This window comes from Aspergillus wentii (genome assembly GCF_001890725.1).
Source record: "Aspergillus wentii DTO 134E9 unplaced genomic scaffold ASPWEscaffold_4, whole genome shotgun sequence".
Lineage (NCBI taxonomy): Eukaryota > Fungi > Ascomycota > Eurotiomycetes > Eurotiales > Aspergillaceae > Aspergillus > Aspergillus wentii.
Window position 1 is genome coordinate 959,550 of NW_024467835.1, and position 26,977 is coordinate 986,526.

Below are 26,977 nucleotides of genomic sequence, written 5' to 3' on the forward strand. Positions count from 1 at the left end.
AGGCCAGTGGAAAGAAATTGGATATGAAGCGATTATCACAAGGAAGAAATTAAATAGAATGAAATCCCCTGTTCCCTGGGGAGAAGGCAATGGAGAGAGAACTGAAGATGGAGGAAGAGGCAAAAGCGGAAGAGAAAGTGTGACTCTTTTTCTTTTTTTCTGCCCCGCGCCGGGAATCGGAAGGACGTCAATCACGATAAGAGTTGTAGTTTTTATATTTATATATTCTATTGTAATCGGAATATAATATATAAGAAATTGTTATTTCTTTTTGGCATAAAAGGGGGAGAAAGTCTGGGGATATTGGTGTACGGTGGAATAAGCAGACGATGGTTGGCTGTTCATCTTGGATATTCGGATTCTACAGTAACATCAGACAGCCAGGTTGCGATAATAATGATACAACATCAGATAAATTAGTTGATTTAATTTGATATCCAGCGTTTATATCCGAGGAACTGAATAAATAATGCAATGTCAATAATTGTCATTAAATCTCCGATCAATGCTGTCATCTGCTCCTGCAGCGTGTACTAGTCATCTGCTCGATCAGATGCTGCATTCCGTACGACGTTATTGAGCCTGCAGATGAAGAAATATGCATATTCAGCTATTTAGTTAATTAATGATAGCAATTTATAGAGTATATCAGATGATCTTACTGGTATTTTTTGGAGTATAGTTAATGCTCCAAATAACCCTATTGCGGAAATATATAACCGCATCCCTTGCTGTACAATATTCTATACGAATACTCCACACCATTCAGATGATCTCAACAATAACAAATAAAAACAATTGTTATCCGATCAAGTATGATAATATCTCCTATATCCTATCTACTCTAGCAATAGATGAAGAAATCGATCGATTATCCGAGATCATCCCCAGAAGCTGACTAGCAGACAATAGCACCATCCGTACACAGGCAAGATCAACGCTTTGTATGCATCAACAACCCACAAACCCAGTAATTATGACCAATTCCATCGCGAATCATCGTCGGTTATCGAAATGTACCCCTGGATGGATTGCAAATCCTTCGCTTTTCCCCGCATGCCTCGGCGTGTGACTCCTAGATAAATAATTTCTCCTACCCCAGGGTCTTTCGCCGTTCACGCGACATCAACACCAATTTTGGTCTTTTGTCTATCCCTACAACCCTCCGACCTAGGAGGAGTATTAAAACTGCCTGCTTGCCAGGCTGCCACTCTTTTATCTATATAACAATCTTTAATCAATTGTTTCTATACAATGCGTTTTCAATCCCTTCCTTGGGCATTTGCCCTGGTCACTCCCTCCTTGGCCTCCCTTTTTCCTTCCGATCATTCTCTCCAACAACTCAGCGACACTAAATCCCGAGCAGAAGCTGTCAAAGAGGCCTTTCAGCATGCTTGGGATGGGTATAACAAATATGCGTTTCCTCATGACGAATTGCTCCCGGTTTCCAATGGCCATGGCGACTCCAGGTACTAATTACCCCTGCTTTCAACCTCCTTTGGACCAGAAAAGCTGACCAGATAGAAATGGATGGGGTGCTTCTGCTGTCGATGCCCTCTCTACGGCCATTGTGATGCGCAATGCCGACGTGGTCAACCAGATCCTGGATTTTATCCCTACCATCAACTTCCATAACACATCGAGCAGTGTCAGCCTGTTCGAGACCACCATTCGGTACATTGGAGGCATGCTGTCGGGATACGATCTGTTGAAAGGTCCTGCGTCCGATCTGGTCAAGAATTCCTCCAATGTCGATGCCCTTTTGACCCAATCCAAGACCCTGGCCGATGTGCTCAAGTTCGCCTTTGACACGCCGTCCGGTGTACCAAACAACGACGTCAACATCATCTCCAAGGAAGATGATGGGACGAAGACCAATGGATTGGCCGTGACTGGTTCGTTGGTTTTGGAATGGACGCGATTGTCCGATCTGACGGGCGACGATGAGTACGCAAAGCTCACCCAGAAAGCTCAGTCGTATCTGCTGAACCCGAGCCCGTCTAAATACGAGCCTTTCCCGGGCCTGGTGGGCAGCCACATCGACAAGGAAACAGGACAATTTACCGACGGTGTTGTTAGTTGGAACGGTGGTGACGACTCATTCTATGAGTATTTGATTAAGATGTACGTGTATGACACGAAGCGGTTTGGACTGTACCGGGACCGATGGGTGGCCGCTGCCAACTCCTCCATGCATCATCTCAAGTCGCACCCACCATCTCGCCCAGACCTCACCTTCCTGGCCTCGTACGAGGACGGTAAATATGGCCTGGCCTCTCAGCACCTGACCTGTTTTGACGGCGGAAACTTCCTGCTGGGTGGATCGGTACTGAATCGACAGGATTTTATCGATTTTGGTCTGGAGCTGGTCAATGGCTGCCACGATACATACAACGAGACGCTGACTGGAATTGGGCCCGAGTCCTTCAGCTGGGACGCAAGTGCTGTTCCGGCTGACCAGAAGGAGCTCTATGAACGGGCGGGATTCTACATCACCAGTGGAGCGTACATCCTGCGGCCGGAGGTGATTGAGAGTTTTTACTATGCGTACCGCATCACTAAAAACACAATGGTAATTCAACATCAATCTGAATTGAACGAGTTCAAACTGACTTGATATAGTACCGTGACTGGGTCTGGAACGCCTTTGTAGCGATTAACAAAAACTGTCGCACCGACTCGGGCTTTGCTGGTTTGCAAAACGTGAACGAACTCAACGGAGGAGGCAAATATGACAACCAGGAGAGTTTCCTGTTTGCAGAGGTGCTGAAATACGCGTACCTGACGCATTCCGGGGGTGAGTCGACACCTGATAAACAAGGCCCTGTTTAATTCCCTCACCAAGTGGAGCTGAACTAACAACCCCAGCAGACGACGAGTGGCAGGTAAATCCGGGGGCGGGCAAGAATGCATTTGTCCTCAACACCGAAGCCCATCCCATCCGGGTGGTTCAGTGAGTATATACAGTACATACCAGTATCTAGACCGTTCCTAGACCGTGTACCTAATACTTATTGATATGCGAATTGACATGAGTTATTGCTGAGGCATGCGGAATGTAATTCGTGGAACCAAATGATCGACATGTGGCATGGATGGCTGGACCCACCGAGTACAAATGCGCAGATTTGAGCAACCTTGGGAGACAATCTGCTCGATTCCCCTCAGACCTTGGGGGAAACCCTTAAATACCTTGACGTAGATAATTCAAGTACCAGCTTCTTTTTCTCTTCAATGTACTCTCATAATAATACAAGATAACTACATACACAAGGTATTTACCTATTTATTGTACCATCATGTGCGGTCCCGCCCGTCCCAGTTCCGGCCAAAGAATAGCCGTCATCTTCCCGTCCTCCTCGCCAAGTTCATCATCCTACTCCATCTTCTTCCACAACATCACCGACAGTCCAACAAAGGCTACATTCCGAATCGAAGACCCTGCTACATCGGCCGCTTTTCGGGGATGTAATCGGATTGATTTGCGGATTGAGTAAATGCCTTATCCCTTTCTATATTTATCGTTGTCGTTGTATGTTTGGTGATGGTGTACTGATGTAAACAGACGACACGGTGACCTCACTTCGGCACTGGGGACACCACTGCATACATTCCAGCTGAATCCGAATAAAAGCTTGGAGTTTGAATTACCGCAGAGGTTGGATCTTGGGGTGTCTGAGATGGGGATTGTGGGGAGACAGGTTACCATCTCTGCGGGAGGTGTAGGGATAGGGACAGGGATTGTTGGGTTTGATTGATTTATTGCATATTGCACTGCACTACATGGGTATATAGATTGAGCGATGGAGTTTGGTTTGGTTTGTTTGTTTCATTCAACTGCGTTGGCAGTCATTTCAACGGCGTTTACTCATGCTACTACTGGATGCATACTACTCAGATAATCACAGCTTCAAGATACTCGCTCCGTCGACTCCATTCTTGTAACGGTCCTCGGCAACGGCCCAGTTGATGATCTTCCAGATTCCATCGACGTAGGCGCCCTTGTTGTTCAAGTACTGCAACTGTCAGTCCAGATCCCAGGGGGGAAAAGATACAGTCGAGACAAACCTGAAGGTAATAGGCGTGTTCCCACATATCCACACCGAAAATCGGGATATCGCCCGTGACAGGGTCCTGGTCCTTGGTGGTGACGATTTCCAACTTCCCCTTGGGTCCCGAACTGATCAACCAGCCCCATCCACTTCCCTGCAAAGCGAGCAAGGTAGCACCGAATCCATCACAGAAGTTCTTGATCGAGCCCCAGCGACCCTCAATGGCAGCCTTGAGTGTCGGAGCGGCAGAGTCGAGGCTGGCCTCGGGAGATCCGGGAGGGGTGAGGTTCTTCCAGAAGAGAGAGTGGTTGATGTGACCGCCGCCGTTGAATTTGATCTTCTGCTGTAGGGCGATTTGCTGGGGGACATCGTTCGACTGGAGAGCGCTGGTTTGAGCGGCCAAAGCGGCATTGAGGTTGGTGATGTAGGTTTGATGGTGTTTCTGGTGGTGAATTTCCATGATTTGCTTGGAGACGACGGGCTCGAGAGCCTTTGAGGGGGTTAGTGGTGGGGTGGATTTTCTCGCTGTATTTAGCAAAACTTACGTCGTAGGCGTAGGGAAGAGGGGGAAGCGTGAATTTGGCAGCCATTTTAAAGATGGAGATGTGGATGTGGTTCCTGACTTGCGAGATTGAATACGGTGATGAGATGAAGATGAGAGGAGTCGAAAGAGGACAAAGGAGGAGGAAAGAAGAAAGAAAGAGGGGCGAAGAGGGGAAGCGAGGATATTTGACATCCCAAGGTACCCGATTCGATTAGCCGAGAATGAGCAGGTTTGAGTGAATAAGAAGGAAGGACCTTGGGATCATCGGAGGGGAATTGAGCGGATTATGCTGAAGCTGTACATGTCGAGATGCAATGAGGGCAGCATCACCTCATTGTGAACTGTGGATGATGCCATGGCTGGATGTATATAAATACAGTCCAGGTGTCCGTTGATGTTAAATATAGATGACATCAATCGTCAGTTCCAGTGAGGATGGTTTGTTTACTGAATGGTAGAATGAGAGTATGTCACTTTGTCAGTAGCCCTAATTGTTGTGCTTCTGTATAAACAGTAAGCATAGCATAACAGACAGTTCATAAAACAGAGCACAGCATAAACATTCATCCCTCGTAGTAAGCAATGCTATCGTGCCAAGAAACAATGCATATCAAGCGCTGACTGCCAGGTCGGATATCTTGATTCTTGAACGATGAATCCGTGCGAGTCTCGACCACCAACCAGAGGGATCCACTGTTTCATGAGCAATTCTTCAGTAGCGGCTGTGGCGTCAAGCGGAATAATTGCAAGGTCAATCGTAATTAGAAGGTTCACGGGAGTCGATTCCATTGTCAATGCATTTGACCCGTGGTTGAGTCCAGAAGGGCGGTTTGGTCCGATTGATAGCATTGACATCACCGCTAGGGTGGTATTGACCTTCTTCCTATTCACTAGATGCATTTGAAACAAGTCTGTGGGGTGAATTGAGACGGATGCAATGTCATCTTCATATGAAGATTGACAATATCATGTATGAGGGGTTGCTGATTGTTGACACCATATCGTCCAGTCATCCAAGCTCGTGTTGATGACGGACGGTAGAACACGGGTGAGCAGCCACCAGCATGGGCAGGGGACGGTAGGAGTGCATGAAGAGAATATGCAGGTTGAAAGTATTGCTACCTCGTATATATTAAAAAATTATTAACGGGTGGGAATGCTAACAAGATATCTCGTCATGGTGGTCAATTTCGATCGCATTCCTCGGTTAAGTACTACTATGTATGGACTTGGGATTTGCTACGGGGGCTTGGGAATTATCTTATCAGTTCCAAGACCCTAAGGTCTCGAAAAAGCCATTCATCATGATTGCCAAGTCTAGACTAGAGGATGAGCGACTGTAGATCGTCTACCAAATAGTCGTTGTGATTTGATGCGATTCAGCTGTGGCCAGGTTCTCAGCTGGATCCAGCCTAGCCGCTTAGCAGTCGCCGCATTTTCCCTAATTTCAAGGCTAAAGGGCCAAGAACCCACTAACTAGACCTCTTTACAGGGGCTGTGATGATGCGAGAGACGTCGTTTTCTGCGTAGTCTAGACTTGAGGCTGCATGGCTGATTGCGGGCTGACACTGGCGGTGATGGTGAGACCGTCGGGTAGCCGAAATCCCTTTTCGGGCTCTCGTGCTCCCCCTTCTGGAATCCCGATGGATGGCATTATTACCCTGTCATATCTGTGTCGGAATGTGATATCTAAAGATTCAGTCAGTCAGTTCAGATCCATCGGGACAGAGGCTCAGACTCAATTCTCCGTCGGTTTCATCATTTCATGATTCATCATCATTTCATTTCCTGTTCTTCTTTTTTTTCCACACACACAAGGTTTTGACCCATAACGTCAACCCCCTCCAACGGATATACCGTGGGTATCGCCAAGTCATATTCGGACAGACCAGGAGGTGGGTATCCGCAGTCCGCACCAGAAAACCCGACCACTCCATCACATTTTTATTTTAGTCTCCATTTTTCAATCAGCTTGGTCGTGTCGTCCACGTACACTGCCCAATGGGCTCAGCCTCTCAGGGGTTCGTGAAGCGTTTCGGCTCTGATGTGCGGACGGACTGGACGGACAGGGCGATCCCGGGGGCTATCGGGGCCAAAGTGGATTTCCTCAAGGGAATCTCAGGGATGCGTAGTGGCGTAGGATGACAATGTTGATATTGAGTAATTGTGGTGATAAGTAGAAACAACAGGAAAAAGACGATCAGGAAAGAAGTGTTTCAATGGCTGCGACTCTGCGCTCAGATCAGCAGTGATATTCCATCACATGTACAAACTCACGACATCCTGCCCTACAAAACCCTACAGGGCCAGATGAAGCCTTTGCCGATCAGGGCTTAGCCTGCCCAGCACGTGCTCCCTGGCCAACCAATCGCCGCTTTCTCCATCTTCACACCTCTGACGCGTCTCGCCCTCTACTATCTCTCAATCTATCGCTTCTTTTCTTTTTTCCCTTTTTGGGTTTTTGTCATTTTCCACATCACCGCCCATCGTCTCTGTCGAAAAATGTCCTTCGGAACCCCGTCAGCTAGTCGTCTTGGCATGTGTATCCTGCAGCCATCGTGATCGTCGGTGCCAAGGTCCTGTGCTGGTCGTAACGACTCGACAAGTTCATCCTAGATTATGGATGCGAAAGTGGCTCTGCAGATCAGCCGGACTGGCCATTATCTCTTTGAAGTTTGATCGCCTTGTACCCTCGTACCCATAGTCCCATCCTATCTGACCACTACTCCGTATCAGGGGGTATCGTCTTTGCCGTTTCTGTTTGTTTGGTGCCCGAATTTGAGAATATTCCCCGAAGAATAACCCTTTTCTCAATCTCAGATTCGTTATTTTCCGACTCGGTTCTGACTTGACTTTGACAGCCAGGTTGGACACTGCGTTTTGTTTACCGCCATGCGGACATGCGAGTGGCAACAGGACTTTTCCGATTCATCATCAAGGCCATGGTTATCAAAAAAAGCAATGCAAATGAAGTTAATGAACGCCAATGCATGCCCACCCTGAAGCCAGCCCAGTGTTTCTACCTTCTACCCCTAGTATCAGCATGCCAAGATCATTGGATGGACACCCTAAACGCTTCTTGGGTAGTATTCCTTCGGCCGCCGTCGCACAGGGTCTCTGCTGTTGCCACTATCCCGTCCCACCTAGGAAGTTAATCCATTCTTCCAAATGCATAGAACCACAGTGGAGCTGTTTCTATATCATCCTGGCTTGGCATGATGAGCAAAGTTTTTGAGTGGGATGGTCAGCCCGAGTCCTGTCGAGATACAAAAGGGCCTAGATGGGACGGCCCTGGAACCTTCTTTTATTCTCCAGTTCTCTAGATCAGAATCTTGGATATCATTCTTTTAAATGATCAAGCAAAGGGTCTCGTGCTCCCATTTCCTATTACCTTTCCCATAGATTCCCTTAAATGCCCACCCAGAACCATGGATATCTCTAAGGAAAAGGCCCCCGAGGCTACTGTCACCTCCCTTCCCGGTTCCAGACAAACCAGCCCTCCTGAGTCTATCAAGCTCGAGGGTCAACCCGAAATTACACCACCACCTCACCATGTCTTCTCTCGAGGCCAAAAGCTTCAGATGGTATACATCGTTTCGCTGGCAGCCATCTTCTCCCCCTTGTCGTCCAACATCTACTTCCCTGCCCTTGGAGACATCTCAAAGGTAAGCCCTACATCGCCCAAGGGGAACGAGTCCAGTATAGCTAAGTTGTATAGTCGCTCAACACCTCCATGTCCCTGGTAACCTTGACCGTCACGGTATACATGATCGTTCAAGGACTTGCCCCTACCTTCTGGGGTTCCATGTCTGATGCCACTGGTCGACGACCAGTCTTTATCGGAACCTTTGCCGTCTACCTCATTGCCAACATCGTCTTGGCTGTGTCTACCAACTACCCAGAGCTCATGGTCTTTCGAGCTTTGCAGGCAGCTGGCAGTGCTGCCACCATCTCGATCGGTATGTACTTACCCATCTTAGATAGGGGCCAAACGACTAACTTTGAAACATGTAGGTGCGGGTGTTATCGGAGATATGACCACCTCTTCTGAGCGAGGAAGTTTGGTTGGAATCTTTGGAGGAGGTAAGAGCCTTACGCCATCCTGCGTTATGAAACATACTGACAATCTAGTCCGCATGCTGGGACAGGGTGTTGGTCCGGTATTTGGTGGCATCCTGTCAGAGTACCTAGGATTCCGATCTATCTTCTGGTTCCTCACCATTGCCGGAGCTATCAGTCTGCTGTCCATCCTGGTCTTCCTTCCCGAAACCCTCAGACCCATTGCCGGCAACGGATCCGTCCCCCTTACTGGCTTCCACAAGCCATTTATCTACTACATCTTTCCGCAAAAGCACGCCCAGGAGGGGGCGACACCAGGAGTGGAGAAGACCAAGGTGACTTGGAAGGCTGTTTTCTCTCCTCTGACCTTTTTGTTCGAGAAGGATGTCTTCATCACTCTGTTCTTTGGTAGCATTGTCTATACCTTCTGGAGTATGGTTACTTCCAGCACAACCTCCCTGTTCCAGGAGGTGTATGGTCTGAGCACACTGCAAGTTGGTCTTACCTTCCTTGGCAATGGTAAGTCTCCTATCTATCTATCTTTCGATAAGTCATGACTAACATAAATTAGGGTTTGGATGTATGTCTGGATCATACTCGGTCGGCTATTTGATGGATTACAACCACCGCATGACCGAGCGCGAATACTGCGAGAAACGAGGTTACCCAAGCGGAACCCGGGTGAACCTCAAGTCGCATGCCGACTTCCCTATTGAGGTTGCTCGGATGCGCAACACGTGGTGGGTCATTGCGTTGTTCGTGATCACAACAGCGCTCTATGGCGTCTCGCTCCGCACACACTTGGCGGTTCCTATCATCCTGCAGTACTTTATCGCTTTCTGTGCCACCGGCATCTTCACCATCAACAGTGCCTTCGTCATCGACCTGTACCCTGGCGCTAGCGCCAGCGCTACAGCCGTCAACAACCTCATCCGATGCCTTATTGGAGCCGCCGGAGTGGCGGTTGTGCAACCCATCATCGATGCCCTGACAGCCGAATACACCTTCATTATGCTTGCTGGAATTACAGTTGGCATGACGCCATTGCTCTGGATTGAGTCAAAGTATGGGCCTGGCTGGCGACACGCCCGCGAGGAAAGATTGGCTAGGAAATAAGAAAAGAAAGGCCACGCGTCTTGGGGAACGGGACTATTTGGAACAAAAAGTGGATTTGGCGATGACTTGACGACTACTGCATGGCGTTTTTGCTTTTTTCTGGTTTTATTCTTATTAGATTGCTAGATTGGGAGGGCAAAAAAGCGTCCCTTTATCCTGTTTTGCGTTTGCTGTTTACTGTTTGCTTTCATGCTGCATTTACTTCAAGCGGTGTGAAGACGGACTCCACCTTCTGGAGTCCAGCGTACATATTATTTATCACCTTCGTGTATCATAATTTTAGTTATTGCCCAAATTCATATTAATATCCACTTGGAAATCCTTCTAGCTTACTCCTTTAAAGCGATCTACGGTGCATAAGCTACGGAAGAGCCTTTTCCACAATGGGTGGGCCGTTGGGGCAACCGCAAAAAGGGGATTTGGTATACTCCATCGTGGCGCTGGCGCTATCGAAGGGCGATGATGAATGTTGTGTGACCTGAGAAACTAGCGACTGTCAACTAGTGACGTGAGTATTGTTAGAAACAACACTTAGGGGTAAGATGTTTAACAATTGGGATTAATTAATAGATATTGTAATCGTCATAAGTAAATAAATAATTATAATAGCTTCAATTCTCAAACATCGATCGATCATCACTAATCAACTTTTTGCGGGGTTGAGCCGAACCGAGGTAATTTGTCGTATATCGGCTGTCGAGAAAATTGTATAACTTCACCTTCATCTGGAGAATTAATTATCAACATTTCATTATCATCTCATCTATTTCTCCATATTTCATCGTATCATATATATTATCAATTGATTGAAAATGTCCGTCACAGACCAAGTCCACCTCGACAACTTCCCCAACATCTTCTCCCTCGAGGGCAAAGTAGCCGTCGTCACGGGTGGCTCTCGAGGTCTGGGGTTACACGCTGCTAGTGGGTATGTCACACATAGTATCCCCAATCTATTTCCTATCACTATCCCATCTTCGGGAAGTCGGGATAAGATAGATCCAAAAAAGCAAAGACCACTAAAAAAAGAAAATCAAATGCCAGTCTCCTGCAGTCCGGCTGCGCAAAAGTCTACATCACATCCCGAAAGGGCCAGGCGTGCGATGAAGCTGTCGCGGCGCTCAATGCGCTCCCCAACAAACGCCCCGGTGCAAAGGCCATCTCGGTGCCGGCTGATAACTCGCGGATGGACGAGTTGGATCGGTTGGTGAGTGAGGTGGGCAAGACGACGGATCATGTTGATATCCTCTTTGCCAATGCCGGGGCGACGTGGGGGGAGAAGTTTGAGACGCATCCCGAGAAGATGTTTTCCAAGGTGATGGATTTGAATGTTAAGAGTGTTTTTTATCTGGTGCAAAAGTCTGTTCTTTTCTTTTCCTATTTGAAGGTGCAGTGTATTGAATGCTAATATTGATGAACAGGTTTACCCCCCTTCTGACGGCCAGTGCGACTCTGGAGTCTCCCTCGAGGGTTATCGTCACCGGTTCTGTTGCAGGTATTGGCATCGGTAGTCTCGGCGAAAATGCGACATTCAGCTATTCTACTTCCAAAGCAGCGGTGATTCATCTCACCAAGAACCTCGCTGTCGAGCTGGGCCCCCGTCATATCCTCTGCAATGCCGTGGCGCCTGGTTTTTACCCGTCCAAGATGGCCAGCGGATTGATCGAGGCACAGGGTGGCACCAAATTGCTCGAGGAGAGCTCTCCGAACGGGCGACTCGGAAGGCCCGAGGATATTGCTGGCTTGGTGGTCTTCCTGGCAAGTCGTGCCGCGAGTCATTTGAACGGCGCGGTGATTGTCTCGGATGGAGGCAATGTATTGACAAGGAGCAGATTGTAATAGTGTACATTGGTTTAGAATGTATTTAGTAGCTATATATGCAGTTACAACTTGCTTCTCCCAGAAACCTCTTGTGCTCGTACAGCTCTGTCGATGATTTCCATCGCCTGAATGAGCTCATAGTCATGCTGCTTGGGTGTCACCACCTGAATGCTCAAGGGTGAATCCAGATACACGCGCCGGTCGACCGTTTTCTCGTTCCCTGTTTGAGTCAGCCTTGCATCAATAATAGATAGCGATAATAAAAAGAAAACATACACAACATCCGATTAGCCTTATCCCAACTTCCCAGAACAGGTGCAGTCATCTCCAGACTCAGGTCAGACTCTTGGAACTTCCGCACAGGAATGGTACCAGCTGGCAAGTCGAGCAGGTTGAAGCTGGAAGTATACCCAACTGCATTGTACCGATCGAGTTCTGGCACTGGGTGGGGCGCCACAGGCACGATAATGGCATCAATCTGTCGAGTAACACCACCAAGTGTCCACATCTTCAGTAGCTCCTTTTCAACTGCAGCCCGCTGTGCCTGGAGCTGTGCCAGCTGCACAACCGTTAACGCCTTTCCTCGCCTCATCCGGCCTTGGAGCCACGGGATCAAGGGTTCGCCAGTGCTTTCTAGAAGATCCATCATCGTGCTTCCATCGTCCACTCCCATTAACCGTCCCGCTAATGCTTGACACTTCGCTAGTGCAGGAGGCACAGGGATGTCCACCACTTCAACCCCAGGCGTGTGCCGCAATGTTTGAGCCACCTCACCCAAAACCTTGGCAATGGGAGGCAAAGGCTCAACCAGACCATCTGATCGAAGAACGCCAATGGTGAAGTTCCTTGGAGGTTGAATAGCATTTGGCATACTCAACCATCGTCCAGGGATACAATCCTCTCCGTATAACTCAGCTCGGGGCACGATCTCCGCCATGACAGCATTCAAATCTGCCACAGATCGCGCCAACGGTCCCGCGACAGCTTGCAATGCCATCCGCCCCTTGCCGGGGATCTGTCCGCCCTCCTGCCCCCCATAAGGCAACCGACCCACACTTGGCTTTACCCCATATATTCCGGTACACATAGCAGGTATTCTGCAGGAACCGCCAATATCAGTCCCCAGACCTACCATTACCCCGCGCATGGCCACCAGTACACCTTCGCCGCCGGAACTTCCTCCAGCGGTGAGTTGGCGGTTGAGTGGGTTGAGCGTACGCCCAAAAAGATGGTTGCAGCTATCCAGAGCGCCCATGGTTTGGGGTACGTTGGTCTTGGCAATCACCACTGCACCCAAGGAGAGGAGTAGCTCGACGAGAGGGGCATTCTCGGCTGCAGGTTTGAATGCAAGAGCAGCAATGCCGATGCTCGAGTCTCGTCCTTTGATGTGGAAGGGGTCTTTGATAGACACGGGAAGGCCGTGGAGAGGACCAACGGGTTTCCCGGTCTGTTTGAAGTGGCGGTCGAGTTCTTGGGCTCGTTGAATGGCATCTTCGAAGAGGGGTTCAGTCAGACAGCGAGTGAGTTGATGTGCTATCGCGGATCGCTTCGGCTCGTCAGTCTTCACATTATTTTGAAAATAGTTCCGGTCAAGAGAATAACTCAACGAACCTTGCAGAATCCCCTCACGACCTCCTCCGCCGTCAATTTGCCCTCCACCATCTGACCCACAAGACCCCTAACATCCCAATTCTCCGTGATATCCAGCTCCCTGTCCGTAAGAAGCCCACAAGTGCGGGGGATATCTATCACGCTGACCCGCTGGTATGTTTTGGCGTTGGTGATGGATTCGGCTGGGGAGAGCATTCCTGGCGGAATAAGAGATGCGGGGAGCTTCCATTCTGCTGGAATTTGAGAGTCCAGCTGGGCTTGTTTGCGATGGGCAACTCGGATATAGGAGGGCTCGGAAACTGTCATGGTGGTTCAGAACTTCAGTCAAGGGGGGCTAAAGGTGGTGAAGATACGTTGCGGTGGTGGTGGTGTTGTTGAGTCACGAGGTTAAGGTTTGACAGTTGAGACGCGTGCAATTCTTCTCGTCTGGACTCTGACTCGATAAATAATTGTGGGAATAGAACAGAATATAATTTATTATATAACTGATGATCGACAGCTCGACGATTCTTCTATTTGCGATAGAAAAAAAGATGAGGAGAATGCGGGGAAGGAATCGAATTCCGCGGTAATTCAAACCTCGGTTGCATTGAAGTCGCGCCCCTTAATTAACCTCGTCTGAAGAATAATAGATTAACTATCACTAGCATTACCATTTTTTCTACTCAAATCTCGATACATCTTTTCCAAATATATTGTTCAACAACCATCGGAATCCCACTCGCAACTTGTTCCGCCAACTGATACTCATTGTCAAGTAAGCCGAATTCCATACAAGCCAAGCTGTGCGTCCCTTAAGACCCTCTGGCAGATATTTGTTGTCGTGGGGAACCTGCATCAGGGCCTTTGCATCCCCAATGTACGCCAACGTTCCCATATTTTTGAAGGAGAACGGCGGGGATTGCTTAATGTCGCCTCGGTTAAACCGTGTCGCTAGCCATTTGGCTTCCTGAGCTGATGCCTGTGCTGTTGCAGGCGGTGCACCTGTCTCGGGCATCGCGTTGTCCCCAATTGCGAATACATCTTGAAGCACTGCCGTCTTCCCGTCGTCACTTTCGAGTTGCACACGGAACTGCCCATCCACTAGCAACGCCCCGACCTTAGGGGCCTTTTTGACCTTCCACGAAGATTCCTGGACGTCGACTGGCGGTTTCTCGCCATTCTTCATCTGCACAGACTCTGTGGGAAAGGTCTCGACATCTTGAAGACCGCGGCGGACAAGCTTGTTCATGGCGTTTCCTGTGACCCAAACGCACATTCCAACGCCAACCTCACCTTCTTCTTCAGTTGTCAATGTGAGGCATCCTTTGGGATCCATTTCATATGGGGGTTGGGCGCCAGGGGCACCCCAGCGAAGGCCTTTCACGTGATGGGAAGTTTTGATATCCACGCCCTCCTTTTTCATTGTATCCATTGCATATTGCGAAAGGGACTCGTCAAACATCGACAGCACTTTGGGCGCGACGTCATACAGTGTTATACGGGGCAGTCCCTTCAGGGCAGGGTACAGCTTGATTAAATCGTCATAGATGAAGTCGCGAAGAGCAGCGGCGAGCTCTGTGCCCGTTGGGCCTGCTCCGACGATAGTGAAATGCAGCAGCGATTTTTGCATTTCTGGGGTCGCTGTTGGTAAGACTGCTAGCTCGAAACATTCTCGAACCCGCCGTTTGACTCGCCGCGCATCTCCAATATCTTTGAAGAACATGGCGTGCTCTCTCACCCCGGGGGTGTTGAATGTCTTGCTAACTGCGCCAACCGAAATGACCAACTTGTCATATGGGACCTCAAAGACCTCGCCCTGTTCCCACCGGGGCTTACTCTCTGCCGCATTGTTCCCGCCTTCTTCTTCAACCCGAGGCGTCTCGGTGACACCTCTCTTGACCACTGTCGATTCACACAGGACCGTCTTTTTCTGGAAGTCCACCGAACGTGCTGAAGCTTGGATGAAGTCGACATGGGTATTGTAATCACGAACTGGCTCAACAATATTGGAGAAATCTAAAGAACCACCTGCGGCATCGGTGAGAAGTGGAGTGAAGACGAAATACGACCGAGGAGAAATGACGGTTGGTAAAAACGATTTGGATGACAATTTGCGAGACAAAGTATACCCTCCCCAGCCAGAGCCAAGGATGATTACCCTCTCCTTGCTACTTGGCTCGGAGAAGGCTGTGGGCGGCTGGACCTGGGTGGCTAGGGCGCGTGAGCCTTTTGGACACTCGTTGCGAATAGCAGGAACAGTGGACGCATGGCGAAAGAATAGCTGGCGAGTAGGGGATAGCTGTAGGGGGAGCCGTGGAGACAGAATTCGCCTGCTCCGAGGTCGGACTATGCTCAATGGCAACGGCCTCATTGCGCGTTTGGAATTGAAGAATTTCACGACTTTGAAATAGAATCGACAGTCATTTTAAGAGTTTGGGAATGGCCATGCCTAAATACTAAAATTCTGTCTTTCCGCAACAGTTATTGGTGACTGATAGGTAGCTGAGCACACGATGACCTCATCCCGACCCTGAACTTAGGAGATCTCGGGACGGATGCTGAGTTCGTACATGTATGCGCCAGCTCGGTATATTCCATCCGGTCGGGTCTGATTCTCGAAAAATCCCATTGCTTTTTCCATCTCACCGAGGATCTTCTCAATCTAGCCCATGGGAGAAAAATCCCAACCGTACTACACAACGGTGAGTATCCGGTGCTCTCCGAGTAAATGCACGTGCCCATGTGTCTGTCGGAAGATCTAGGCTTCTAGAAAGGACACTCGGGATCATTATTGTTTTTTTCTTGTAAATAGTAGATTGTGATTGTGAATCTTCGGGGCTCGAGTCTGGATTCGATAGAGCAATAGAGCGGATCAAGTGGAATGGGCTGGCTGAGGCTGTTGAGTCCCAAGTTGGACTCATCAAAAATCTTCAATATCAATGAAACGATTATCTTTAGCTCCTGTGGCCAACTGTATTAACCTAAGCCCCTATATCTAGCATTAGCATTCTGTTGAATTCCGGTAGTCTGAGCTTAGCAGACAGTTCTGCAGTCATCGCTGAAGACATCATCACGAGTCCCGCAGCGGGTAGTGACGGCTCTGAAGCCTCAAAATCCCGATAAAGACCAGATATGAGTCAATCCTGGCAAGATAAACACATGAAGATCTTCATGGCTTGGTTGTAGAGTTGTTGATGGAAGGACATGTGAGGATGCAATTTCGAGAGGGGTAGGACGCCCTTTTATACAGGTCACGTGGGATCGTATGAGGTCTTTCGACTCGATTTGGCATCTGCAGTCATATGATTTGGACAGGGATCCAGCCTTTCTAGCCAGGATTATTTGGACTCAAGCATCATTCATGCATCGACTGCAAAGACACGGGCCCTGCTATTTAAGACAGATTGATTTCTTGTCGATGAGGCTGTCGCGAGAAATGATGAGACTCGTATCAACCCAAATGACAACTGCAACCACTCGTCATCGCCATCAAGATTATACGGTCGTGTGGATCTACGCACTCCTCTCGGAAATGACAACTACCGAGGCAATGCCATCAGAGAAACATTCTGGGCTGCCTAAGTCCTAATGATAGCGGGGAGGCGTTCAGTACGGCAAGGCAGTGGAAAAAGGCCACTTTCAGCTGACAAGAATGTTGAACAAACCGCTTCTTCTTACATGGCCTATTCAAATGGACTGTCAAAGAACACAACCCTCTTTTGCCAATTGCCTTAAATCAGAAGGGGGTCCGGGGCACGTGCATGGGCATGAAGCAGTGCTAAAGCTGCAGATCAAGAAGGCTGCAGACATTGTTTGAAGACAAACAAATCCCGTTAGACACCACTACATTTAGCAGCAGCAAATTGCCATGAAACTGTGGAAGCTACTCAAAGAGGGTAGCAAAACTTGAGTTTGGAAACAACGATGGCTGGCTTCCATGACGAGCATGGCGGCGTAGTGGCCATATCGCAGCAATAGGCAGTGTTGAATCCGAGGCCAGCCAATTTCCCACCATCGATGACTCCAGCGGATTCAATGACACGAGTGGCAACAAGGACGAAAGCTGAATCTCTTCAAATCGTTAGTTATCAGATCGCCGGCCTCAGCTCCGATGTCTCGAGGCCGATCTCCGAATCCCGAATAGTCCGAGCAATATCCCGAGAATTATGTCCGAAAATTTGCCTCTTCCATCCATCTAACGGACTTGATTCCCCGTTTTGGTAATCTACTGTACACGTATCCGCCTCTTTCACCCACCCCTTCAGCCTTGCACTTGATTGATTCGTACGTTTAACGGCTGCCTAGGTGGCAGATCTTCAAAGTGTACGTACCTTGTTGACTCACAGCCTTCGGACAATTCTTGTCTGCCTGAAATCAAAGTGTATAAATACCCCAAGTATATCCCGTCAAGTCACATCAAGTATCAGCATGTCTATCCAAATCAGTGCAATTCACCCAGCTCAAACAGGCAAAATGCACACTTCAATCAACCACCATGCTCTCTACTTTGATGGCAATCTAGAGGAGCATCCATTTTTTGCATCATGCCAACCCCCTCCATACACTACTAACATCCACTCTGAAAAGGGACCTCATCCTGAAAAATGTGCAAAAATGCACAAGGAAAAAGGATTCCACCATGAGAAACATGGAATGTGGATGAAAGACTTCCACGAGAAGCGCGGTCACGGGCCTGGTCATGGCCATGGAGGTCATGGAGGCCGTGGTCGTGGCTTCGGACATCATGCATTCGGGCTTGGATTCGGTGACCATCGCCATGGTCATCATCGCCATCATCACGGGGGTCCCGAATTCGGAATCAATGAAAATAAACGCGGCCATCACGGCCATAGTAAAGGCCACTTCTGGGCCGCCGGCATGAAACACAGCCGAGGTGGTGGCCGTCACCACGGAAAACATGGAGGCAAACATGGCAAAGGACCTAAAGGCCTCCACTTCCACCCATTCATGATGCATCATCATCATCGCCACCACCATCACAACGACAAAATGGGCTTCACACCAGCCATCGACATCTTCAGTACCCCTGCTCAAACAATCATCCACGCTTCTCTTCCTGGAGCCAAGAAAACTGATCTCAGCATTGGATACAATGTATCGGAGTCTACCCTCCGTCTGGCGGGTGTTGTGCACCGCCCTGGCGTGGATGAGGAAATGTATCGTGCTTTAGTGGTGAGTGAGAGGGGTTATCAGGTGGGGGAGTTTGAGAGGGAGGTACCCCTTCCTCTTGGTGTTGTGGTTGAAGGGATTCAAGCCAGACTGGAGGATGGGATTTTGACGGTTTTTGTTCCCCGGGTTGAAGAGAAAAAGAAGGAACAGGAGAAAGAGAACGAAGACGATCTTGTTGTGGTTGAGGATAACGGCGAAGGAGAGATGAAGAAGGGAGAGGAGAAGATATTCACTCCGGAAGGGTCTGATGAAGAGGAAGAAGATGAAGAGAGGGAGTTTATCAAGGTTGACATTCAGTAATATGCTATTCTATTTTGAACGGAGTCTAGGAGTTATCGGTTGAATATTTAGTTGAATTGATTTTTTTTTTATGTCCTATACAAACTATATTTCACATAATCATCTCGTAGAAATCATATCATAGTATCATCGCCAAATCATATCGTAGCACTCATTTAATTATATTCCCACTGATAATTACTCCGTTTCGTACCCCTCGTCGACATGGGCAACAGCCCACCTGCAAACTCCGTATCCACGCTTTTCTGCGTCCTGGCCTTGCTCCAGCTCTTCTCTATATCCACCATCTGCAGCTTATGCGATTCTTCCAGTGACCTGGGAGACTCCTTCTTTCGCGAGGATAGTCGTCTCCGCATCCATCGAATCGCCTCCTGGCAGAAATACCCAATATCTTCGACAGATAAAGCTAGTAAGATGAGCGGGATGGATATTGCAAACCCAATCCCGAATGTATACTTGGCCACATACGATAGATGTAACTGTTGCGAGCCATCTTTCGAAGTAAATTCCGTGAGGTTGATGGTGAAAATAGAAGTGATGAAAGAGAGAGGCAGGAAGATGATCGTGACGATAGTAAACACAAGAACCACCTTACTTTGCTTCGCAGTCCCCATAGCCTGGTCCCGAGCGAAACGGGCCTCAAAGGCGTTGGCGTGTTTCTGTTTCAGGTCGAGGAGGTCTGTGATAGAGGAATAAATGCGCTCGGCCTGTTTGTCCATCCGATCGATGTCCTTTAGGTGCATGTCGATGGTACGCTGCTGCTCTTTGAACCGTTTTTTGACCTCGTATTGTGGCTTGTGCTGGCCTTGGTAGATATCGCAGATCTGGTCTTTCAGGTCCTCGAGGATATTTTGTTGATGACCTAGGACCACTCGGAGGATATTCAATTCATCTCGGATATCCTTTGCCTCAGATAGTAGACTGGTCTCCTGCCCGATGTCTAACAGTTTGTCAACGAAAAGAGGTTGCTCGTCGTCATCATCTTCATCTTCATCTTCCTGGTTTTCTTCCCATTTGTCCTTTTCTTTGCTCTTTTCTTTAGATTTCAGGCTCCGTGAAGCGCGGTTCAGCTTGCGATGGTTTTTCAGCCAGTCAGACGCCTGCGCTGATGCCACGTTGAATTCCTGGAAAAGTATCGTTTCGCGATCAGTGGCAAAACCAATCGATGACTCGAACATATCCAAAAACTGATACTCGTCGTCTCCCATGCGGTGGCGGTCGAAGACTCCCGAGCAACGGTTAGTGATAATGGTGGCCAGGTCATACACTGAGCGCACCGGCTCACGCGTCTTGGAGTTGATATCCTCAATAATCCCGTCCAGAACATTAAGCGGGTCATTCTTCGGTTGATCCCACCGTTGTGCAAAGCTGGTCACGACGAAGTTCGGCATAATCCACATCCACAGCTGGTCTACCATGAAGATCTTGGGGTCTTCGCTCTCGCGGCCCTGTCCTTTGGTCTGGTAGCGGTAGACGACCTGATCCTGGTCTCGGATATGGGTGTCGATGTTTGGGTAGAAGAACTGATCTAGCGTCCGTCGTACATGTAGGGAGGCCGTGGAAGACGCCAGATGAGCGTTGATTAACATCTCATCGCGTGTGGGTGACCGGTTGATTCCTGGCTGTGGCTGAGGGAATTTCTTTTCAGCCCGTTGAATCGCTTCTTGCATTTCCTTTCTCCGTGCAGTTGTTTCGAAGTGCAGATAAGGCATGAACATACACACATTGTAAGTAGCCTGGTGACCCTGATCTTTGCACAACGACAATGGTGATCGCGATCTGCCAATGGGAGATTTATTCTTCGTTTCAGTTTTCTGTGTCCCTCCTCCCCCAGCAGATTTACCACGCTTCGTGGCCCCTTTCCCTTTCTTTCCCGGGGTACTGTTACCGTCATCCTGTGAGAAAGAGGAGTCCGTCCGCTCGAGCTTCCCGCCTGGCGACTTTTGCTTCTTGCCATCTGACTGCTTGGGTTCTCGACAATGCCCATTTATGACGATGCTCGGCACCTTATCTTCCACCTCGGTCTTCTCTTCCGAGCTGTCTTCCTCGCGGAACCGTGGTGCCCGAGGCGTAGTCTGACATAACGGCCGCATGAAGTGCGAATGCGTTCTCTGCCCGCGGTGTTGATAATTGAACGACTTTTCAAGGCCCTTGAAACCCTCGACATCATGCGAGCCTTCTTCGATAAAAGATTTGGTTAACAGGGCCTCTACCCACGCCATATTATTGGCGGGAAGATGAATCCATCGGAAATGAGTGGCTTTGCTGTCGGCAGGGATAGTGTTAAAGGCTTGTTTACGCGGATTCTCCTTATCCCTCCCATAAAGCAGGTTGAAGACAGAGATTCTCTTCACCCTATTCTCATTGTGGAAGTTTCCAAAGTCGACGACTGTCGCGTCAAAGCTCTCGCATGCCCCAATCGCATCAGGCGACAAGGCCTCCACGTTGTTGAAAGGTGCCAGGAGTGACACAATGTCCTTGCGTCGGAACTGGGCTGCGCGCAGGAAAGCAGTGCTACCAAAGTTGTCTCGGATTCTCCGCTTCAAATCTTGCCGTTCTAGAAGACACTCGACCACTTCGCGATGCCCACCCTGTGCGGCTAGGTGTAGGGGTGTCACGCCATTCAACAGTTGGCTGTTTACATTGGCTCCGGCTTGCAATAGGATGCGCACAATCACTTCAGAGCCTTGATCACAGGCATTATGAAGTGGTGTCCACCCACCATCACTCCGAGCATTAATATCCGCCTTGTGGTGCAGTAGAAGCTGAACGATATCGTCCCTTCCATGAGCCGCAGCGATATGTAGCGAGGTCTTATTCCTCGACTCAACCGCGTCAACATCTGCGATAGGTCCACGAGGCCTCGTGAGAAGAAGCTCTGCCAGACGGAATTTACCCGTCGCGCAAGCCCAGTGCAGAGGAGTCCGGCCAAGCTCGTCATGGCCCTCGACGCCATCAATTTTGCAGACCGTACCAAGCAAAAGCTCAATAACATCATCACCCCAATCGCATTGCTTATCCGCGCCAAGATTATGTAGAACATTCCTCTTCTTATTGTCCTTGGCATTCACATTTGCCCCGCGCGAGATGAGCACCTGCAACACATGCCAATGATTCCTCCACGCGGCCGTCATCAACGCCGTGCGCCCTTTCTTATCCGTCGTCTCCGGTGCCGCGCCATAATCCAACAAAAGCTGCACGATACGAACATGGTTGCGCTCCACGGCGCGAAGCAGAGGCGCAAGGCGATGACTCGGAACATCCGTTTTCGCACCGAGACTGAGCAGATATTGTGTGGCCGCGATAGACCCCCGCTCTGAGCTGCGCATGAGCCCCACTCGCAGGAAATTGTCGCTGAACTGCCCATTTTCATGGGCTAGTTCGACTATGCGTCGCAGGGCCTCGACATGGTCGTTTTCCGCTGCTCGCAGCAGTCGCGGCTCTAACCGGTCATGGCCGTCGCTGGCAATGCTGGACCGTGATCTGGACATAGCTGAATTGACTGGCTAGTTGCTTCCGTGCGTACCTCCTAAGGCTCTGACACTGCCAAGTGTATCCCCCCTGTGTCTTAGCTTGCTGTCATGTTATTTTTGTTTTTTGCCCCCCTGGCCTGACTGGGAAGGTATTTTTCGAGGATGGAAAAGGATTCGTGTCGATCGATGACGATCGCTGTGATAAGACGAAAAGTCGGATACCGCTGTCTCAGTCAGAGGACGTGGGGATGTAGAGTTGTTGGCTGTAGAAAAAATCCCCCCAGAGTCTGCAAAGAAAAAAAGAGAGACATTCGAAGTCAGTCTCACCTGTGCGACGGCCCCGGGGCCGGGCCTGGAACACGGGACGATCAGTTGTTTTGACTGCAGCGTGTCGTATCATCGTCGCTCTTCAACAACCACCGTCGCCCGCTAGCACGGCGTTTAGAGCGGCGGGCTGGCAGCATATTGGAGAGCAGTAGAAGGATGGAAACCGATCCGATACTACAGTAGCTCTTTATCTGATGAAAACGGTAGAAAATAACACATCAGTGATGGAATTGATAATATTTGACGGGTGTTGGATGATGGACAGATGAGATTGAGGGGATGTGAATATATATATATGCGGTAATCCATTGGTTCCGTCAACCATAGAAACAGCAACCATGGTTCACATAAGATATGTTCTACGTGATATAAATGGTCGATACACGATGCGATACAAATGTGGAGGGTTAAAATTATATTATAAGTCCACCAGGACAGTATTATCTCTATCCATCCCATGGTAAATAACATCAAATCAAGACGGTCTGGGTGGCAGATATCTCCAATTGAGTCGACCACGGAACAGTGAAAAGAAACGAAATTACCCAAGGTCATGGCTATAAAGGCCATCGCTCCACGCATGCTTCGCTGAAATTTAGAATAACAAATCATTCTTGTCTTTTTTTTTTTTTTTTTTCCACTTCTTTTTCCTTTTCCCGTCTTCCTCCTGTTCGGATATTTAGATGATTGCTCACTGGCGCCATTCCAACCTTTTAGTCCATGCAACTTGGATGCGCCCATAATCAGAAAGAAAATTCAAAAATAAAATAGAAACAAAACAGTAAATAGAGAGAGAGAGAAATGCAACGGACGTCAAGACACGAAAAGAGGAGCAACATTATTATTAGTAATGCAAAAGGGGGGCCGACGCCCCAGGTCAGAAGTAAACAATCAGGATGAAGAGACGGGCTCCATCAGAGCAGACGTTTCCCGCAAAATTATACACATTTTTTGTTTGGCTATTCCTCGTATTTTATTTCTTTCCCTTCTGAGGAACCTGCTTCAGGATATCATCGAAGCTCATGTTGGGGTTGAACCGACTGATTGGCCTGGCAGGAGGCTCAATGGGGGCGACACCGGCGGGCAGTGGCAGTGCCTCAAGACCTGGGTAGATCGAATGGCGATGCTCAGCTCTCCGACTGGCGGCTGGCGAGTTCGTCCGGGGGATGGCCGGGGGAGGGGGTGTCAGCCCATTGGGAGCCAGAAGAGAAGGCGGTGGTTGCTGCTCAGATGAGGAACCGGTAGAAGACTGCTGAGCCTGGTAAGGCGATGACAGAGAGGACTCATTATCGTATGGGTCCTCGACCGGCGGTGGTGCCAGGATCGCGTCCTTCTCAGCCCACTGCTCAGCGACCTTCCAGCAGTGACTGCGCCGGTAAATACCCTCAACACCGTTAATGACAACATCCGACGGGAGGCTGACAACACCAGCTCCGCCTGCGACTCCGAACCAGCTACGGGCGGCCTTGCTGTCATTCTGGATCCAGGGTGCACCGCCACGAGGGGCGATACAGAGGAAGTACTCCACCCCGTCAACGAATTTGACATCAGGCACATCCACCACGAGCAAAGGCAGGGACTGGATGACACAATACAGGAAAACCCATTGACCGCATCGTAAATCGATGAGATCGTTGACGTTCTTTCCGTGAGCGCAGCGACGCTCGAACTGCATGAAGCTCTCAATGAAAGCAGTCGGCTTGATGCTTTCTCGGGTGTAGGATCCCATGAGAACCGCGTTGATATCGGCATCCTTGAGCTTCTTGCCCTTTCGCTTGGCTTCCTTCTTGGCGTCCATCGGTTTCTGGTGCAACGCCTTGAGCGACGGAAGTTGAGGAATGTCAAACGGAATTGGGGGCTGAACGGGCGGTGTACTTCTGTCATACTCGCTCATCACTTGGCGCAGCGCCCTAGTCAGCAATTCGTCGGGGTCGGATGTTTCGGTCGTTTCCGAAGCCATATCAATTGTTCTGGTCGTGAGGTTCTCTCGGTCGACCAGCAAGTCGTACAGGTTGGTGAAGTCGTTGTACAGGTCCTTGAGGAGTTGCCGGTTGAGACCACTCTCCTCAAACTGATTCTTCTTGGAGCGCGCCTTGGGAGGCCATGAACCGTACTTCTGTCGGTAGAACTGCATAGTAAATCGTCTGAACTCCATGAAAGATGCTTTCCAGGCTTTGAACCGGACAACCTTGCTCTCCGCCGAGGTGTTCGAATTGGCAGCTCCTGCAAATGCAGAAGGGAAATCAAAATCATCAAGCTTGCTGTAAAGAACTCGGAGACGCGTATCCAGATCGATGAAGCCACGTTCCAACCGTTTCTGGGTGGTAGGACTAATAAGAGCGAACTTCGGGCTTCGGAGCTGCTTCAGCTCGTCCAGCTTGCCCACACCGTGAACGAAACCCTCCAGATACAGTGGGTAGAATCGAAGACGTTCTCCCAGAACGATCGCTTCGATGGTCTTTTCTCGGCTTTTGCGGGCGTCGGCCAAGTGCAATTCATCACAGTAGTTGCTGAAGCTTGAGGTTGCTGTCTCACCGAAATTCGACCCATCAAAGTTGGTAAACTCAAAACGGGAAAGCAGGGAGGCGACATCCATGAAGATAGAGAAGAGGGAGGGGGAACGAGGGGTTGCAATCAGGGACTGTCCTAGAAGGAAGGCGAAGAGGTTCCGGAACAGGAGCAGAGTTTCCGTGTCCTCCTGGGACGTGCGGACTAAAGGATTGGAAACATCACTGTTGAGAGGAATTGGCAGATAAAGGTGAAGCTCTGGAACATCATCAGGTGCATCGTCAAACGCCATTCTCCTGCTACCGGAGCTGTCATTGTCATTTTCGGCGTATCGATCCTGAGGGCCCAAGGGGGGCGAGGCGGCACCGGCCCCCGGGCTGCCCAGCGACAAGGAGCGGGTTTGTTGCTCGAGTGAGTTGGGTTTCATGTCCGTTCCACGAGCCAAAAAGTTGAGAGAAGGTGACTCGGCGAAGACAGTCGAGTCGACCTTGAAGGATGGCGGCCTGCCAGTGTTCTGAGGGAAGAGATAAACGAAGGTATCGCCATGTTCATTCCACAACTCGGGGACCTGTTTCCAGCATACAAGTCAGTAATTGGATATCTCAATGGCAATTCATGCACAATGCAGATTTTTCTTTTACGTACGTGCTCACCCCGAGAAAGAGGCTCTAGGTCGTATGGAATCTTCTGTTCCAAACCAGCAATCCATGCACTGGGCTGCTGGGGAGTGGGCGAGATCATCGACCGAGTATCGACCGAACTTGCCCGTTGTCGTCCTGGGATCCAACTCCGTCTCTTGGAAGAAGGGGTGCCCGGTCGCGAATCCGGTCCCTGGCCTGGTACAAACAGCCCAGCAGAACTGGAAGGTCTGCTTCCAGATCTTCTGCGCCCTCTGCTCTGTGGTCTCTCTTGACTACCTGCAAGGTCTTGGTTCACGGAGAGGAGGGACGGGGGCGGCGGAAGAGGCTCGTCTAGATCAAAGCCGTCGTTTGGAGCGGGAGACATAACCGTCCGGGGCTCTGTGTATGCATCATATGGACTGGAGACTATACGGGTCGGACGGGAGTTGCTTCGCTGGTGATCCGAAGCGACTTGGTCTGGCGAGCCACTGGGGAAGCCCGGGGATCGGGGCGATGAGATTGAGCCATCTTTGTTCGATCCCAATGAGAAGAGCGAAGATATCCGCTTGGCCGACTTGACAGGAGCTGAGAGCATGGTCGTCAACACCGCTGTGGGATAGGGAGATGGGAAGGGACTGGTGGGATCGATCCCGGACGTGCAACCCGTTCACGAGAAAGGAGGACGACGGCGACGGCGAAACGGCAACGACGGAAAAAGGCGTTAAGGTAAGAGCTGGCGACTCGGAAAGACTACCATGAAAGAGAGTGATTGAGGAATTCCAGATGACAGGGTAACAAGTGCCAGTCTCGTGTGATGGGGAATGGATCGGCAGGAGGGATTAGAAAGAATGGATGGATCGGGGGGGTTGTTCAGGGTGGGAGGTGGAAGTAATAAAATAAATGGCGGTGGTAGGAAGAAGTTTGGCGGTAGTCAGCGGTGGTGGAGCAGCGGGAGGGAAAAGGGGTGGGTTGAAGGTTATTCTGAACCACGATCGTAGCGGAAATGAGGCGATTTAAGAGGAGAGTGGATGTTTAGGATAGAGACGAACACGACGAGGAAGTAAACGAGAGGAAATAAGAATATTCTGGATGTTTGGTTTTGAACTGCGGTTTGTTGATTTGGGATCCTTGGGCGGTGGGGAAGTCTTTTTCTTTTTTCTTTTTTCTTTTTTCTTTTTTTTTTTTTTTTACTGTCTGATCCTTTCCTTTTTCTAGTGCTTCCACGGTGGAGGAGAAGAGGCTGTGTTGGAGTAGGATGATGTTATTTTGTTTAACATTGAGTACAAGTCATCCGATTTATATTTATATATTCGGAGCTCTCTACCCTCAAGGCAGAAGTCTACAATTTATATTCTCGCAGCAAATCAGACCGTC

The 26,977-nt window shown here is 49.5% G+C and overlaps 10 protein-coding genes across 10 annotated transcripts; 5 read left to right on the forward strand and 5 right to left on the reverse strand.

Moving 5' to 3' along the window:
• The first annotated feature begins 768 nt into the window (after positions 1–768).
• On the forward strand, positions 769–3,219 carry ASPWEDRAFT_40122 (glycoside hydrolase family 47 protein). Its single transcript, XM_040835247.1, has 5 exons — positions 769–813; positions 913–1,469; positions 1,525–2,572; positions 2,623–2,797; positions 2,872–3,219. Exons 2-5 carry the CDS (start codon positions 1,255–1,257, stop codon positions 2,955–2,957), a joined length of 1,524 nt encoding a protein of 507 aa, XP_040688659.1. The 5' UTR covers positions 769–813; positions 913–1,254; the 3' UTR covers positions 2,958–3,219.
• Positions 3,220–3,299: 80 nt separating this feature from the next.
• ASPWEDRAFT_171813 (uncharacterized protein) lies at positions 3,300–3,758 on the forward strand (the record flags this gene model as incomplete). The annotated part of the gene is made up of 2 exons (XM_040830844.1): positions 3,300–3,493; positions 3,566–3,758. 2 exons carry the CDS (start codon positions 3,300–3,302, stop codon positions 3,756–3,758), a joined length of 387 nt encoding a protein of 128 aa, XP_040688660.1.
• ASPWEDRAFT_487616 (superoxide dismutase) lies at positions 3,507–4,911 on the reverse strand. The gene is made up of 3 exons (XM_040837158.1): positions 4,598–4,911; positions 4,069–4,542; positions 3,507–4,016 (listed from the first exon to the last, which is right to left on the reverse strand). Exons 1-3 carry the CDS (start codon positions 4,640–4,642, stop codon positions 3,903–3,905), a joined length of 633 nt encoding a protein of 210 aa, XP_040688661.1. The 5' UTR covers positions 4,643–4,911; the 3' UTR covers positions 3,507–3,902.
• A 3,113-nt stretch (positions 4,912–8,024) lies between these two features.
• Positions 8,025–9,771, forward strand: ASPWEDRAFT_51199 (uncharacterized protein; the record flags this gene model as incomplete). The annotated part of the gene is made up of 5 exons (XM_040837563.1): positions 8,025–8,261; positions 8,315–8,555; positions 8,611–8,679; positions 8,728–9,174; positions 9,227–9,771. 5 exons carry the CDS (start codon positions 8,025–8,027, stop codon positions 9,769–9,771), a joined length of 1,539 nt encoding a protein of 512 aa, XP_040688662.1.
• Positions 9,772–10,583: 812 nt separating this feature from the next.
• ASPWEDRAFT_109792 (oxidoreductase, short-chain dehydrogenase/reductase family) lies at positions 10,584–11,610 on the forward strand (the record flags this gene model as incomplete). Its single annotated transcript, XM_040828112.1, has 3 exons — positions 10,584–10,699; positions 10,816–11,130; positions 11,193–11,610. 3 exons carry the CDS (start codon positions 10,584–10,586, stop codon positions 11,608–11,610), a joined length of 849 nt encoding a protein of 282 aa, XP_040688663.1.
• Positions 11,611–11,632: 22 nt separating this feature from the next.
• ASPWEDRAFT_487705 (putative general amidase) lies at positions 11,633–13,686 on the reverse strand. The gene is made up of 3 exons (XM_040837160.1): positions 13,204–13,686; positions 11,869–13,138; positions 11,633–11,812 (listed from the first exon to the last, which is right to left on the reverse strand). The coding sequence occupies exons 1-3, from the start codon at positions 13,507–13,509 to the stop codon at positions 11,655–11,657; spliced, it is 1,734 nt and encodes a 577-aa protein (XP_040688664.1). The 5' UTR covers positions 13,510–13,686; the 3' UTR covers positions 11,633–11,654.
• A 178-nt stretch (positions 13,687–13,864) lies between these two features.
• On the reverse strand, positions 13,865–15,556 carry ASPWEDRAFT_27668 (putative pyridine nucleotide-disulfide oxidoreductase; the record flags this gene model as incomplete). The annotated part of the gene is made up of 1 exon (XM_040833025.1): positions 13,865–15,556. The coding sequence occupies one exon, from the start codon at positions 15,554–15,556 to the stop codon at positions 13,865–13,867; it is 1,692 nt and encodes a 563-aa protein (XP_040688665.1).
• A 2,166-nt stretch (positions 15,557–17,722) lies between these two features.
• Positions 17,723–18,628, forward strand: ASPWEDRAFT_40130 (Hsp20/alpha crystallin family protein; the record flags this gene model as incomplete). The annotated part of the gene is made up of 1 exon (XM_040835248.1): positions 17,723–18,628. A coding segment is annotated over exon 1 (829 nt), but the record flags the coding sequence as incomplete, so codon positions are not given.
• A 3,780-nt stretch (positions 18,629–22,408) lies between these two features.
• Positions 22,409–23,409, reverse strand: ASPWEDRAFT_487829 (uncharacterized protein). The gene has a single exon (XM_040837162.1). The coding sequence runs from the start codon at positions 23,214–23,216 to the stop codon at positions 22,650–22,652; it is 567 nt and encodes a 188-aa protein (XP_040688667.1). The 5' UTR covers positions 23,217–23,409; the 3' UTR covers positions 22,409–22,649.
• Positions 23,410–23,448: 39 nt separating this feature from the next.
• ASPWEDRAFT_112044 (uncharacterized protein) lies at positions 23,449–26,198 on the reverse strand (the record flags this gene model as incomplete). Its single annotated transcript, XM_040828298.1, has 2 exons — positions 23,449–25,551; positions 25,629–26,198. The coding sequence occupies 2 exons, from the start codon at positions 26,196–26,198 to the stop codon at positions 23,449–23,451; spliced, it is 2,673 nt and encodes an 890-aa protein (XP_040688668.1).
• Positions 26,199–26,977: the final 779 nt, after the last annotated feature.